Source organism: Bombyx mandarina, chromosome 17, assembly GCF_030267445.1.
Source record: "Bombyx mandarina strain Sakado chromosome 17, ASM3026744v2".
NCBI classification, from domain to species: Eukaryota; Metazoa; Arthropoda; class Insecta; order Lepidoptera; family Bombycidae; genus Bombyx; species Bombyx mandarina.
The window spans coordinates 10,017,642-10,032,621 of NC_143223.1; the positions used below are offsets into that span (position 1 = coordinate 10,017,642).

The 14,980-nt window shown below is 34.3% G+C and overlaps 1 protein-coding gene across 6 annotated transcripts in view; it reads right to left on the reverse strand.

Annotated features, from left to right (window-relative positions):
- Positions 1-14,980, reverse strand: part of LOC114240588 (inward rectifier potassium channel 2) — a 63,328-nt gene that overhangs the window by 5,914 nt on the left and 42,434 nt on the right. For 2 of the 6 annotated variants that reach the window (XM_028171174.2, XM_089734414.1), the window contains exons 3-5: positions 2,822-3,269; positions 1,703-1,882; positions 366-555 (exon numbers count right to left, since the gene is read on the reverse strand). In XM_028171174.2, coding sequence (XP_028026975.2) covers positions 366-555; positions 1,703-1,882; positions 2,822-3,269 — 818 coding nt within the window. Of the gene's footprint in view, positions 1-365; positions 556-1,289; positions 1,470-1,702; positions 1,883-2,821; positions 3,270-10,955; positions 11,562-14,980 lie in introns of those variants that run through there. The other 4 variants (XM_028171173.2, XM_089734413.1, XM_089734415.1 and 1 more) reach the window with 3 other exon arrangements.

Sequence of the window (14,980 nt, forward strand, 5' to 3'; positions counted from 1 at the left end):
TTTCATTAAAAATAAATACATTTCTAGAATTACTTTTGCCTTCATGTTCTAATTGTTTTTGCAAGATCTAATTGTTTTTTTTTTTAATAACTAAATACTAACAAGAACTTCTGAGATTATTGCTATTATATTTAATCAGTTTATTTTGAATTAGTTCATCCTTCATTTGGTTATCATGATGAAAATCTATATATATATAGGTATATAAATGAATTGCCGTTCGTTAGTCTCGCTAAAACTCGAGAATGGTTGGACCGATTTGGCTAATTTTGGTCTTGAATTATTTGTGGAAGTCCAGAGAAGGTTTAAAATGTTTAAATTATCAACATCTATATTTTAAAATTTAGATAAGATATATAACTTACCAAGCATAACTACGATCTCGAATCTCTCTCTGAGCATATCCGACGCTGACAAATTGTATAGCGGAGATTTCTCATTGATCTTGTGTACTATGGTCATAGGCCAAATAAACATAAGTCTGTCCTCTTCTCCATCAGCTCCCACCTTCAACTCTTGCTGGTAAAAGGGCAAAACTTCGCCTTCCCTTGTTATCTATGGAAATTTAATTTTCTAATTAAAGTTCATTGAAAATTTTAATGTTTCAACTTATTAATTTTGACTGGTAAGTTTCTGTAGCTATTTTGTTATTCATAATATTTATAGAAGCGAATAATTTCAGCAACATATTAGTTTGTTATGTACATACATTAAATGTTTGCTATTTTTATACCGAATCTAGTCCGTAAGTAATTTATTGTTGACGAATGCAATTTGATTGTAATTATAACAATGTTTATGGTTTAATTTCGCGTTTTTTTATTATCATTATATTAGATTACGACTACGAAAAGTAAAAATTATTCGTAGCGTCGAAAATAATACAATGATAATAAAAACCCGAGATTAAACTGTAAAATTAATGTTAATTACGTTTAAGACTCGCGATAATCGAAAAAAAAACTCGAAAAGAATCGTAAGTATAAAAATAACAAAAATAATATTATATGAAAAATGTTAATATGTGCAAACGTATGTATTGTTATGAAATTGTTTTTATTGTTATTAATATCGATTGGCTTTTGTTAGAATGGATAAAGCGTAAAATAATAAATACAACAGTCAGGTTTTGTGAGCCATGCCGCAGTCCATAGATGGGTCATAATTAAAATAATAGAACAAAAGTAAACATAACAAGTAAAAAGTAAACACGCGACAGAATGTTTAAATACACATAGTGAATGCACGTTCATAGTAAAACAATTTTTTTTATGAATACATTTTTGTACCTTTTTACGTATGATCTGAGCACGCACGTGTGCTTCCAGAATGTGCGACTTTCTTATATCCCCGACGCGGAATAGGAGACAAAATTCACCGTCCCTCAGACAGATAACAGCGTTTCTCGAAAACAGGAGCGTCGTGTTACGTTTTTTGGCCCTCGCCAGCTTCGCGAATATTAAACCCACCTATGGACAAGAGACAAAGGAATTTCGTGTTTAAATTCCGTAATTGCGGCAATCGAAATCTGGGTCCGTCGATCAGGGCGTCTCCTAAGCGCCTGTTACAGTCGACGCCATCGAGATTTCGACTCTCGTTGCATTACAAAATGGAGTCAGTGCGAGTTCATGTTAAATGGAATATTAAAGCCGTCTGAAATCCCCAATCACTAACCAGTCTCCGTTTTGTCGTAACATAATACCTTGCGGCGTATGATTTGCGCTCTGATATGAGCTTCGACTATGTGAGATTTTCTCATGTCGCCGACTCGGAACATCAGACACAGTTGCCCGTCTCTTAAACAAATTACGGCGTTCCTGGAGTACAGAAGAGTTTGGGCGCGTTTTTTTGGCCTAGAGAGTTTCGCGAACACGATCCCAACCTAAAATTAGAATAACCTTCGTGCACTGTCTGTCGTGAGACTCCAGAAGCTCTTGTAAACGACTTTGGAACCAAAATAAATGAACATCTGTCCGACACTCGTTACCTTTTTTACTTCGTTCAATGTTTTCCCTAGATAATTAACACTTAAAGTTTTTTGCATTGAGATAATAAACTGTACAGTGGCATATTTAACTTCACAATTATAAGATTTTCAAAAGAACATCTGGCTTCATCGTTATAATATAGTACGTTACATTTATAAATTTGGATCGATTCCAAGTTTATTTTCATATTAAATTATCATAATGGCATAGAAGCAGGAAGATAATTTTTTTTTTAAAGAAAATTTAAGAAAATGTGTCATCACGCTTCTGTTAAGTATATCGGGGTACTGTAGGGGTTTTGTAGATTAAAAAAAGCTATTTTATTAGAGTGCGTTTTTTTTATTTCTTAGTTGGGTGGACGAGCTCACAGCCCACCTGGTGTTAAGTGGTTACTGGAGCCCGTAGACATCTGCAACGTAAATGCGCCACCTACCTTGAGATATAAGATCTATAAGGTCTCAAGTATAGTTACAACGGCTGCCCCACCCTTGAAACCGAAACGCATTACAGCTTCATGGCAGAAATAGGCAGGGTAGTGGTACCCGCGCAGACTCTCAAGAGGTCCTACCACCAGTGCGTAGTTAATAAATCCAATTTTACTATCATATCTAGACGTGCTTTATTGCCCATATATAACACAGGCAGCTTCGACTCCCGGTATGGTTTCCAGAGTGAAGATATAATGATTAATTGGGTGTCCAAACGAGTTTTAGAAAAAACCCTCCATAATATGCATTGATGTACATACATATGTCTATGAGTGGACAATCATTGTAAACGTATACACGTCTGCCTTCTTCAAATGGAAAAAGTATTACATAATTAATTCTTACCATGAAAGCTTGAATGAAAACTCCGACAATACTTTGTATGCACATAACGAATATCGCTTCGGGGCATTCTTCATTCGTTGTCCTTGAACCATAGCCGATGGTGTGCTGAGTTTCAACAGAAAAGAGGAAGCAGCCAGTAAAGGAGTTGACGTTGTTGAGGCAGGGAACGGGTGGTTCTCTCTGCTCCGTAAGTGGAATGGGGGTGAGGTCTCCGTGAGTGAAAATAATGAGCCACCAGATAAGTGCGAACAAGAGCCACGAGAGGATGAAGGAAAGCGCAAACACTAGCAGCGTCCAGCGCCACTGGGCGTCCACGAGGGTCGTGAAGATGTCCTGAAGGTATCGGCGCCTGCGCTTAGCCACGTTCCATTGGACCACGTTGCAGTCTCCGTGCTTGAAGATGACACGCTTCCGCACACGTCTCGCTGCGTAACGAGCATTACGGTATCTGAAATACAAAAGTACATCTTATAATATTACATTTGTAATTTCGAATTTCGAATCCCGCAGGCGGGTACCAATTTTTCTAATGAAAAACGTACTCAGCAAAGGTTCACGGTTGACTTCCACGGTGAAGGAATAACATCGTGTAATAAAAATCAAACCCGCAAAATTATAATTTGCGTAATTACCGATGGTAGGATTTCTTGTGAGTCCGCGCATGTAGGTACCACCACCTTGCCTATTTCTGCCGTGAACTAGTAATGTGTTTCGGTTTGAAGGGTGGGGCAGCCGTTGTAACCAACTATACTGAGACCTTAGAACTTATATCTCAAGGTGGGTGGCGCATTTACGTTGTAGATGTCTTATTTCATCATTTAGTCTATGGGCTCCAGTTACCACTTGGGTGGGCTGTAAGCTCGTCCACCCGCCTAAGCCATATAAAAAAATATTAATTTGGTTACATAAGTGTATTTTATTTTTATTTTTTTATTCTTTATTAGAGCCATATACCTATTAGGTTAAGTCGGCTACATAAGTATATTTATAAAACAGAATATTCACCAAACGAAACGAGGACTATGATCTTGGAAGAATTATAAAAAAATATGGTCACATAGGAATATAATTCTGTGTATTGAACGTTATGAAAAATACTCTTTAGGAATAAACCCTCATTTGAATAAGTGTAGTAATAAATGTAACGGTGTTCTTTAAAAAAATAATACTACTATAATGTTTAGCATCGTGAAGATGAAAAACCAAGTCAAACAAACTGTCAGACCTCAAAATATTGTTGGTTCGCTTCACTTCGGAAACTGTTATTTATTATTGAATTCTCCACTGTTTATTGGATGTTATTATACATATAAACCTTCCTCTTCAATCACTCTATCTATTAAAAAAACCGCATCAAAATCCGTTGCGTAGTTTTAAAGATTTAAGCATACATAGGGATATAGGTACAGTCAAAGCGACTTTGTTTTATACTATGTAGTGATATTCAAATGTCCACTAATAATACCTTAGTCGAACAAACTGTCACACCTCAAAATATTATTGGTTCGTTCTGTGTGAAACGAAACGTAAAAGCAAAAATATATTTTTTACAGAAAAAAAGAATTTTAGAAAATATAAAAAAATATTCAAATGTCCACGAATAATACTTTAGTAGTCTGCGACCACGGTAACCTTAAGATATTCGAGACGACCAAAAGAATATAATTACAATAAAAAACATGAGATTCAATATGAAAAGTAGTTTTAATTATATAAAAAAAAAACTTATTTATTTGTAATAGACGATTAACATATTAATAAAAGCGTCGATCACGCTACAATATAAACGATACCTGATGTAAATGCTCCGTGAAGTGAATAACATCATACGTCAACGCTTGTTTGTTTGGATATCTTAATTGCATTTACTTTTGTAATGAAAAAATTACTAAATAAATTAAGTTCCGTGATAATAAAGCGCACAACAACACTTTTTTTTCTTCGATTTAACGAGAATTAGCCAATTTTACAGTATCAAATACAGGTTTCACAGCATGTCTCTTACACAAAAAGCGAATACTCACTATTGTTTCGAGCCATAGATAACAAGGCCGTATACCGTGTAAAGCACTTCACATGCATTACATTTAAACACGGCAGCGATATACAATACCACACTCAGATTTATCTAAATGAAGCTTTTGATATTTACTTTTATCTCAACCGATAAAGTTTTGGTAAAAAACTATGAATTTTGAAATTTTAATACGTAAAGCTAGTAGGGGCTTCCATTGGAACGATGTATTTTTTTTTATTGCCCTTGAAGGCAGACGAGCACACGGCCCACCTGATGGTGAGTGGTTACCGTCGCCCATGGACTTCAGCAATGCCAGAGGCAGAGCCAAGCCGCTGCCTACCGAAAATATTGTATTCATAATATAGAGTGATGCAAATTTTTGTGATTGATTGTGAGTGATTTAAATCGTTAGGGCTGGTAATAGATTAGTTTTTCTGAATACTAACATAGCACGTGCTCACTAACGACATGCATGATGAATAAAACTGGAAATTAAAATTCAGTAGTTTATCATTATTAATGATAGGGCATTTTTGTAGTTACGACTATTCTCTCCGTTTCTATCGTAATATTAAGGATGTGACAACCCTAATACAATATTTAGAAGCTTTTCATGTTTTAAGCGAATAGCGGCATCAACTACATGTAGCCTGGGCTGCGATAGCCACATAAGATGAACTCTTGTCTGTGCACCTATACTGCACTTTAACATCAAATACAAATGCAATCACTCAGACTACGGCCGATAGTGGCCTTACTTATACACGTGGAGTGTAAAATATATTATCTCAAGGCTTTGCAGGTCATTCTGTGGACTAGAGACCCACCTAAGACAATAAAGAAGCACACACGATAATTGTCGTTACAAGGCTGGAGTCAATGTTATTAGCCACTTAAGTTCAGACGATCATTAGTTGCGACCAAGACAATCATTTCCAATACCACCAACTACAATAAAATCCAGCGAAGGAAATCACGAAAAAATATCGTAAAATTAATAAAGTTTATTTCACGCCACGTGACGTCACCGAATTGGTTTTGTTACGTCTGTGCTATTCAAGACTTGAAGATAACAAACGTCAGAGCTGTCCATTATAATAATTATAGACGCTTATTCCTGTAGATTGTGGCCAAATGAAATATTTTCATGAACAATAACTTCTTGATCAAATAAATTATAACGGAATAATTCAAGTCTTTGCGTCACCTTAAATGTGATAGATAGGTTGAAACGATATTTAGGTTAATTTTATTCGTAAATAAATTATTTCGATTGATTTTAAAATCATACATTTCACTATATCGTTCTTATCGATAACATCAAATAGTTTAATTTTCCACTTACTAATTGCTCGATGTTTTTTTTTGAGAGGCTATTTCAGCTTCTCCTTGAAGCTTAAGTGAGCTCACGGGGCTAAAACCGGAGTGCTGCTAACACTGGCCCTAGCAAGAGCAGTGCTTCGCAGAATCTACCACCGGATCGGAAACGCGACTCACTGAGAAGATCCGGCGAGAAACTCAGTGGGCCGATGTTTTTGAAACACTAAATACTATATAGTACCACCCAGATATTGTATAGGTGAGCTTGGAAAGTGGACTGCTGAATCTTAGATGGTTTTATTCGTCAAATTTGAGCATTTGAATATTTTTATTTATTTTGTCCGTAAATTTTAAATAGTAGATTGTAGGATTGGCTAACGAGATTTCGTTGCATTTTTAGGCATTCGTAAATTCATTTCTTCAACCTAACTCGTAATATATTTAATCAGTCGTCAACTTACTCAATCAACACGTAGAGACGATGCATTTGATTTACGGGCAGTCGTTTATGATAAAATTTATCACAAACACTCTTTATTACCTCATTTGACCGTCTGAAGCTGAAAACTGTATTGCTTAACGTCTTTCTTGGAATCTCATTACTTTTTTAACGATAATGTGAAAGCGCATAAAATATATTATTATCTATACTAATATTATAAAGAGGGAAGATTTGTTTGTTTGTTTGTTTCGAATAGGCTCCGAAACTACTGGACCGATTTGAAAAATTCTTTTTCCATTAGAAGCCGACTTTGTCCCTGATGAACATAGGCTACTTTTTTTATTTTTTATTTTTTTTGGTTTCATTTGTGTTTTAATGTTTCCGAAGCGAAGCGAGGGCGGGTCGCTAGTGTATTTATAAAGAAATAAATTGTTAAAAAAACCTACCGTGAACTTTAATTTATTCATATTGTAAAAATTCATAACTAAATGTTTTTTTTCATTCGCCATTGTTGCTGACGTCATTTCCACCATCGTTGCCACGTTAAAAGAGAAAATGGTCTCGTATATTCTAAAATGTATATTTCGATAAGAAATTTAGATTAGTTCTTAGTATTACACATAAGGTTAAGCATAAGCTGTTCGTCAGTTTTAAGGAAAACCAATAAGGAAAATGCTTACATTTAAAAATAGTTTTGCTTTAACTTAATGACAATAAGAAGAATTTGTTGTGCAAATAAACATGAAACAAATTATCTACTCGATTAAATAGTAACATCCATCTTCCTTCAGGACCTAATGAATGGCTCTGCGTATACATCATCAGTGTAGCCACGACTACTCTTACAAGAGAACCCGACTAAGTAAAAGAAGAGGACTCTATATAATAACTACAAATATAATTAAGAAGCTTTTATATCATTTTTAGCATACCGCCTCAAAGTGCAATGCAAGTGGAACCGGAAAACATTGCATTCTTCCGCAAAAAAATTTAGTAAAATAACAATTATACTTAATACTAAGAAAAATAGATTTAGTAAAATCTAGATCAATTTTAATTAAAATTAAAACTAATACCGAAATAACTTTTACTCTGATCAGAGGTACCGATATCCTGCCTTTATTTATTTATTTTAGACTCAATATTACTGCCAGCATCGGGGCATTTATCTACATTATTCTCATAGGTATCTGAAAACCAAATAGGAAGTAAAGTTTTTTATTTTTAACTAGTGGACCCGACGAACTTTGTTCCGCCACACGGTTTGTTTCAAAGACATCAACCGGTCAACTTCAAAATTCTACTATAATTAACCATAGAATAGATTACGTTTGGCTGTCAGTTGCGTTTTGTTATTCCATATCAGTTGCGTTTTGTTATTCCATATCAGTTGTGTTTTGTTATACCATGTTTTATGTCACGTCCCATGGGAACGTGATAAAAAGTATCCTATGTCCTTCTCCTGGTTCTAAGCTACCTCCCCACCAATTTTCAGCCAAATCAGTTCAGCCGTTCTTGAGTTATAAATAGTGTAACTAACACGACTTTCTTTTATATTATACTTATTATAGTTATAGATTTGAAGAAAATATTCTATCTAGCATACGTAGGCATACGTCAACCGAGTCAATAGATTGAAAACAACTGTATATATTAAATTAATACTATTCTACGAACCACACAAGATAAACAAACACATAAGCCAATTAAAATTAAACTTGCAAAAAATTATTATCGTCCCATTTTACGTGTACAATGTACGCAGTCAAGCTTAATAATGAGTGGCGCCGATCCACCCGTAAATTGTATATTATTTATGACAAGTTCATTTATAAATTAATAGTATCGAGATATCTATTATATTTATTACGGTGTGTATTAAAATACTTGATTAAATAAACAAGAGCTTTCAAGTTAAATTCCTGAGTGAGTAATTACTTTTAACCGATTGATTTTGAAATCTATGGAGATTGTTTTGGTTAATTGAAGGTTATATAGTTACGATATTATGAAGATTGCTTTATAAAGTTATAGCCCTGAAAGTATTTTTTTTATAAAACCTCTTTTCAGTAATTTTGTGAAATAGAATTTAACACGTTTTTATTTTATAAAACACCGCGAGTAGTTTCGTAAAGGCTCTCTTCTGGTGGATCAAAATTTTACGACACTTAAATAGTGATCAATAATTGCGCTTTTAAAACTCAATAATCTATAAAATTCTTATATTGAAAATTTTCTGGCATATTTCTTAATTGGAATCCTTAGCTGACAGTTTACTAATCGTGAACCAAATGATTGAATAGTTCAAAATATGTAGAACTGAATAAATATTGCACCACAAGTCTGCTGTTAATGCTAATCAATTAATATTTTGATTACAATTAAGTCGTGCTATGTAAAGTTAACATACCGGTTTAATGGAATGTTCTCGGTTCTGATCTGTGTGTATGGCTTAATAATGCGGAAAAATCGTTATAAGTCAAAGTATCTTTTTTCACGATATTGATTTTTATAACTACTTTGAAATAAATAGTTGATTATTAATTGTGCCAACCAACGCTACCTTGCTTATTTTACTAAAAAGCTTTTCAATGTATTTTAATTAATGCATACTATGAAACAAACTTTCTCGCTTTCAATTTCTATCTTTTACTTTTCTTTTTTTTATTGCTTAGATGGATGGACGAGCTCACAGCCCACCTGGTGTTAAGTGGTTACTGGAGCCCATAGACATCTACAACGTAAATGCGCCACTCACCTCGAGATATAAGTTCTAAGGTCTCAGTATAGTTACAACGGCTACCCCACCCTTCGAACCGAAACGCATTACTGCTTCACGGCGGAAATAAGCAGGGTGGTGGTACCTACCCGTGCGGACTCCCAAGAGGACCTACCACCAGTGAAAAGTTCTCAAGTTTCTATAGCTATCTTTCTTTTTATATACGAGGGTATGTTTATGCGACCGGTTGCATATTTTTTTTTTACTAGTCATACAATAATTCACTACTACGTATCTCTTTATTTTTTAAATACTTTTTTTTCATATAGTATTAAGTGATATCTTGATTAGTATTGTTTTTTTATAATAAGGAAATCTCTTCCTTTTTCTTGTTCAGTGTCAGAAATTACAAGCTCTACCAAGCTTTTGCTCTTTCGAGAAAGGTTCATTTACAGTACTTATTAAATTATTCTGTTAAAATTCTTTTTTTTATATTATATTTGAGATTTTGATTTTCACCACTTCAATGTCTGTAGTGGCATTAAATATTAGTTCTTATTCACAAACTAGACGTGAGTAGCTTTAAATCAATATTTAGACGTTTTTAAACTTTTATAGCTTTATTCGTGTATTTTACAATTTATTTGGGACAAAATGAAATGTGACTAAACACGTCGGCATTAAGCTTATATTGAAATAACGCATAGTAAGCGTTATCAAAAATATATCTCCATTTCGAATTCGCGATATTCGCTGATTGATGTGTACTAATAGCATGTTTAAATTTGCTAAACAAATGCAGATACTCAGAGATTGTTTGAAATGAGTCACAGCATTGAGACAAGTTATTGCTGGTGCCAATAATAAAAGTTCCGAGAAAACCTAGAAAATAAAAGTATTAGTAAGCCGACTGGTGCCAAACGTTTGGATTTTTTAGGATTTAAATACTTACATATGCCAGCGAGAGGCCCCTACATCAGACGCTACCTTCGGACATATGCGAATTGTTTATAGAATCCTATCACTATTCTTACGCTCGTATATATATATTTTTATATATTGCGTAAACAGTGGAACGAACACACGGCCCATCTGGTGTTAATTGACTACCGGAGCACATATACATCTCGACGTGATAAACCGCTATACAACTTGAAATTTAGGCCTCTTATCTAACTGTATCATTATTTTTAAAATAAATTCTTTTACGGTTTTGATGCTTACTATATTTCTAAAAGTCTATGTCAGTGTTCAAATCCCGCAGGCAGGTACCGACTTTTCTAATGAAATATGTACTTAACACATTTTCAAGAATAATCTCCATGATAACATATACATATGTATGTTTGTTATACGTAACGTGTATACGTTTATATATTATATATGTATACAATTAGTATGCATATATATACAATAAAGAAACAGTGGAAATATTCATTCGATTGATTAGTAAACTTATTTTAACTAGAACGCTTTTCATTACGCCTTTCGTTTTTTTTTAAAGATCTATAATTTATTCGCTTAAGAAGCTATAAATTAGCTTATGCCGGCACGGCCAATTTACGCTATGACAACTAATATGTGCTATTTTTGACGTCGATCAATTCAAAAACACCTACATGGCTGAAAAACTTACTTTTGTAACTCTTCTCTCCAGGCGGATTCGGAGGAGTTCATTAGTTTTTCGGCCATCAGCATCGAAACTTGACTTATACATTTCTTTAATCCTGACATTCTATTTAGCATGAAATTAATTTTATGTCTAAAAATGATGTTTTCACTTATATTATTATCGAACACGTAAATACACTTGCACTATTGATTGAATTTACTAAAATCAAAATTCCACACGAAACTATTACAATTCTGGGAAGGCAGGAACAAATTACACCAAACCTCCGTTGATTGTTATAAATTAACTATAAAGTATTTATATCGCACAGCCAAAATACTGTTTAAAGCGAAATTCGCATACGAGATGAGTCGCTTCACAGAATCGTCTCCATTCTGTCTTTCAGCAAAACGTTGATTAGTGATTCACTGAACACTTCTTTGATGTCGAAAAGTAGAACCACGAATTTCCCCAACATTGTCCTCGGCGCTGATAACGGATAAAACGAGAAAATACAATATGGCGTTGCAATGGAAACTGCGTGTCTTCTGACGCGCAACGAAAATTCCGCTCGCACCGATTGCGAAGGGAATTGCTCCGATACTGAAACCCACGGATGCTTAATGAAACAGACGCGAAGATGTTCACAAACAAATACTATACCGACGTCCCGTGCCAAGGCAGCCAGTGGCGCCGCGGCGCGTCTCTGCGTCGCCTAGTCTAATTTTGAATAAAAATACAGAACTACTTACTAAAATTTAATAGTCGCCGATTACCCGTAGATAACCTTAATTTCAGTGCCGTATACTTACCGAGAATTAACAGAGATTAAAGAGTAAATGTTTAGACTGCGATGAGTTAAAGTAATCGAGACCGAAGGAGCATTATTTATCTTTGATGTTGATAGCTCTGTTTAATAGCTGTTTAGAAATGTTTTTTTATTACCGCCGATTACGTTTTGTGCAACGTTGATTTGACGTCTGGCAAGGGCTTGATTTGAGAAGAGAATTTACGCAAATATCCGTGTTTAGGTACAGGGGTTCAACAACGGTGAGAAGGCGGTAGGTCTAACAATAGTGTTTATGAAAGAGTTCGTGCCTTAACTTAACTGGTCAACAAACCTGCACAATGTAAGCTCACGTGTTTTGTTTGAGCAAAACGGTTTCCTCGTTCGCAGAAGGGTCGGAACCACCGCGAAGTAGCTTTCTACGCAATTTTGTTTTGAAATTCTGAAGGCTCATTCGATTACAATATTTATTGCTTCTTTGTAAGGGTGGCGATGAGATAATTTATAGACATAATGTATAACCATAATGATTTTCTGGTAACGTGACTTGAAAACGTGCTCCTGTGGTCTAATAGAAAACGCCAGCCATAAATTATGTATCGTATAAACATTTAACAATGGCTTTGAGGAATGCTCCTCCTCCGAAGGAATTAATATAAGGTGTCAGTGTCACGGTCGGAATTTTAATATATTACATATGCAAAATACCAGATAATACAAATAAGAACTTCTGTCATATCACGAATACTATGAAATATGTATATGTAACTATGCCAATTTAACATATTATTAACATATTGTTATTAACTTTCAATATGGCACTACGTGGGAATGAGGCGTTCGCTCCTGGCCTTTCCATTTTTAATTATTATTATTATTTTAATTGTATGTTTTGACTTGTTTTTTCCTTTATTGTAAATATTTTTATTTATTTAAAAAAAAAAAGAAGAAAATATTTTGAGAAAAAACAAAAGACAAATAAAGCCCGCTGAGTTTGTTTCGCCGGTTCTTCTCAGGACTGCGGCTTTTTTTGGAACCGGTGGTAGAGTTAACATTGTTATTTTTATTTTGACATTCAACAAGTGTGTCATACTGACATCTAAGTTGAAATAAATGATTTTGAATTTTAATTTGAATATAAAGTGAATGCCTAAAAATTTAACCTATCGAATTGTTTATCTTTTACAAGCGACCCGCCCTCGCTTCGCTTCGGAAACATTAAAAGACACATGAAACCAAAAAAAAAAAATTAAAAAAAAATTAAAAAAAGTAGCCTATGTTCATCAGGGACAATGTCGGCTTCTAATGGAAAAAGAATTTTTCAAATCGGTCCAGTAGTTTCGGAGCCTATTCGAAACAAACAAACAAACAAATCTTTCCTCTTTATAATATTATAGTATAGACGAACAACCACGTTTCATTTAACTAAGTTAAATATGAATAATCCTATATTCTAATCCACCACAGCAAGTTAAGAATCTCTAAAGTTATTTAGTTAAAAAAAACAATAGTAATCAAATATTTTTACAATAAAAATGTAGAAAAAATCGATACCTAATACAATTCAAAGTTTAAATTGAAATGATTGATAGTAATCATCATTGGTTTATCCAAATTGTTTATGTTTTGAACTTTATTCACTGAGGTCAACCGGTCATTCTTTGATGTAAAGAAGAAATTGCAGCTTGATGTTTAATTGAGGAATAAAAGTATATTTTACAAAATAAATTCTGATTTGTTTTTTGAATAGCAATGTAGTTATAACTACCCTTTAGAGATTGATGGGCTAATGAGTGTCAATCATAGGATGCTACTTCTAGAGATGTCGCGCAATGTATTCAAATAAAATAAACTTGTTCATGCGATGATATTTGTGATATCCCAACACATAGCTTTTTGAAACTGTTTAGGATTATAGTAAGTGGCTTATTTAGAGGAACGCTCAATAGTGGACGATTGAAGATTGTGTCAATCTGGTGGTAGGACCTCTTGTGAGTCCGCGCGGGTGGGTACCACCACCCTGCCTATTTCTACCGTGAAGCAGTAATGCGTTTCGGTTTGAAGGGCGGGGCAGCCGTTGTTACTATACTTGAGACCTTAGAACTTGTCTCGGGGTGGGTGGCGCATTTACGTTGTGGATGTCTATGGGCTCCAATAAACACTTAACACCAGGTGGGCTGTGAGCACGTCCATCCATCTAAGCAATAAAAAAAAAAAAACTATGAACAACTGAAAGACATCAAACAACGCATTTTAATTCACCATTTAATAGGTATGACCCACCCCTGCTCTGAAAATTATCATTAGAACGACGCAACTAAAATAAAATATACGAAAATGTTATAAGAGATTTATTCATCAACGTCTTAATCAATTTAATATGGCACTGCAAAAATAATCGACTAGGAATACAATCCAGAATTTTCTACGAATGAGCAGTGATATTTTTATATTTGATTTAGTGTACGATTGATAAATAATGGTTACACGAGGGGATACTATCTTTATCGTAAAGTTGGCAACGAAACTATTCCTTTGGGAATTTCTGCGGAAGACGCTACTAATTTATCATTGGATAACGTAATATATATTAGGCAATTAATAAAAGTTTTTTCCCATATTTTCGGAGTTTCAATTTTTTATATATATTGTCTGAGCTACGATCCCCTATTCGGCGATCCAATTTAAATTGAACTTATAATAAAATCCAAAGTTACGTAGCTAGGTTAATAAAACATTTTTATTATTTCGTCATTCGAATTTATTATACGAGTTTGGTCGAGCCATTTAATATCAAACGTAAGAGGGATAATGTAAACGACCTAAACTATATCAAAAGTACGACACTAAAACATTGACACTGCTAACGACCTTGGATTTTCGTGGACTACGCATCACAGTCACCGATGCCAAGAATCTGACGACAGAAGCGGAGTAGCAATCGAACTGAGTCTGATTCTTACAATTATTTAAATGGCCAATATTTAATTTTATTTTTTTACAATAATCCGCTATATAGCCAGATGTTACATTATGCATTAGCTTAGTGAGTGAGGTTATTGATACCAGACTTAAGTGCTTTTTACATTCCGTCTTGATTAATTCGGAATCTTTTTATTTTTTTATTGCTTATATTGGTGGACGAGCTCACAGCCCACCTGGTGTTAAGTGGTTACTGGAGCCCAAAGACATCTACAACGTAAATGCGCCACCCACCTTGAGATATAAGTTCTAAGATCTCAGTATAGTTACAACGGCTGCC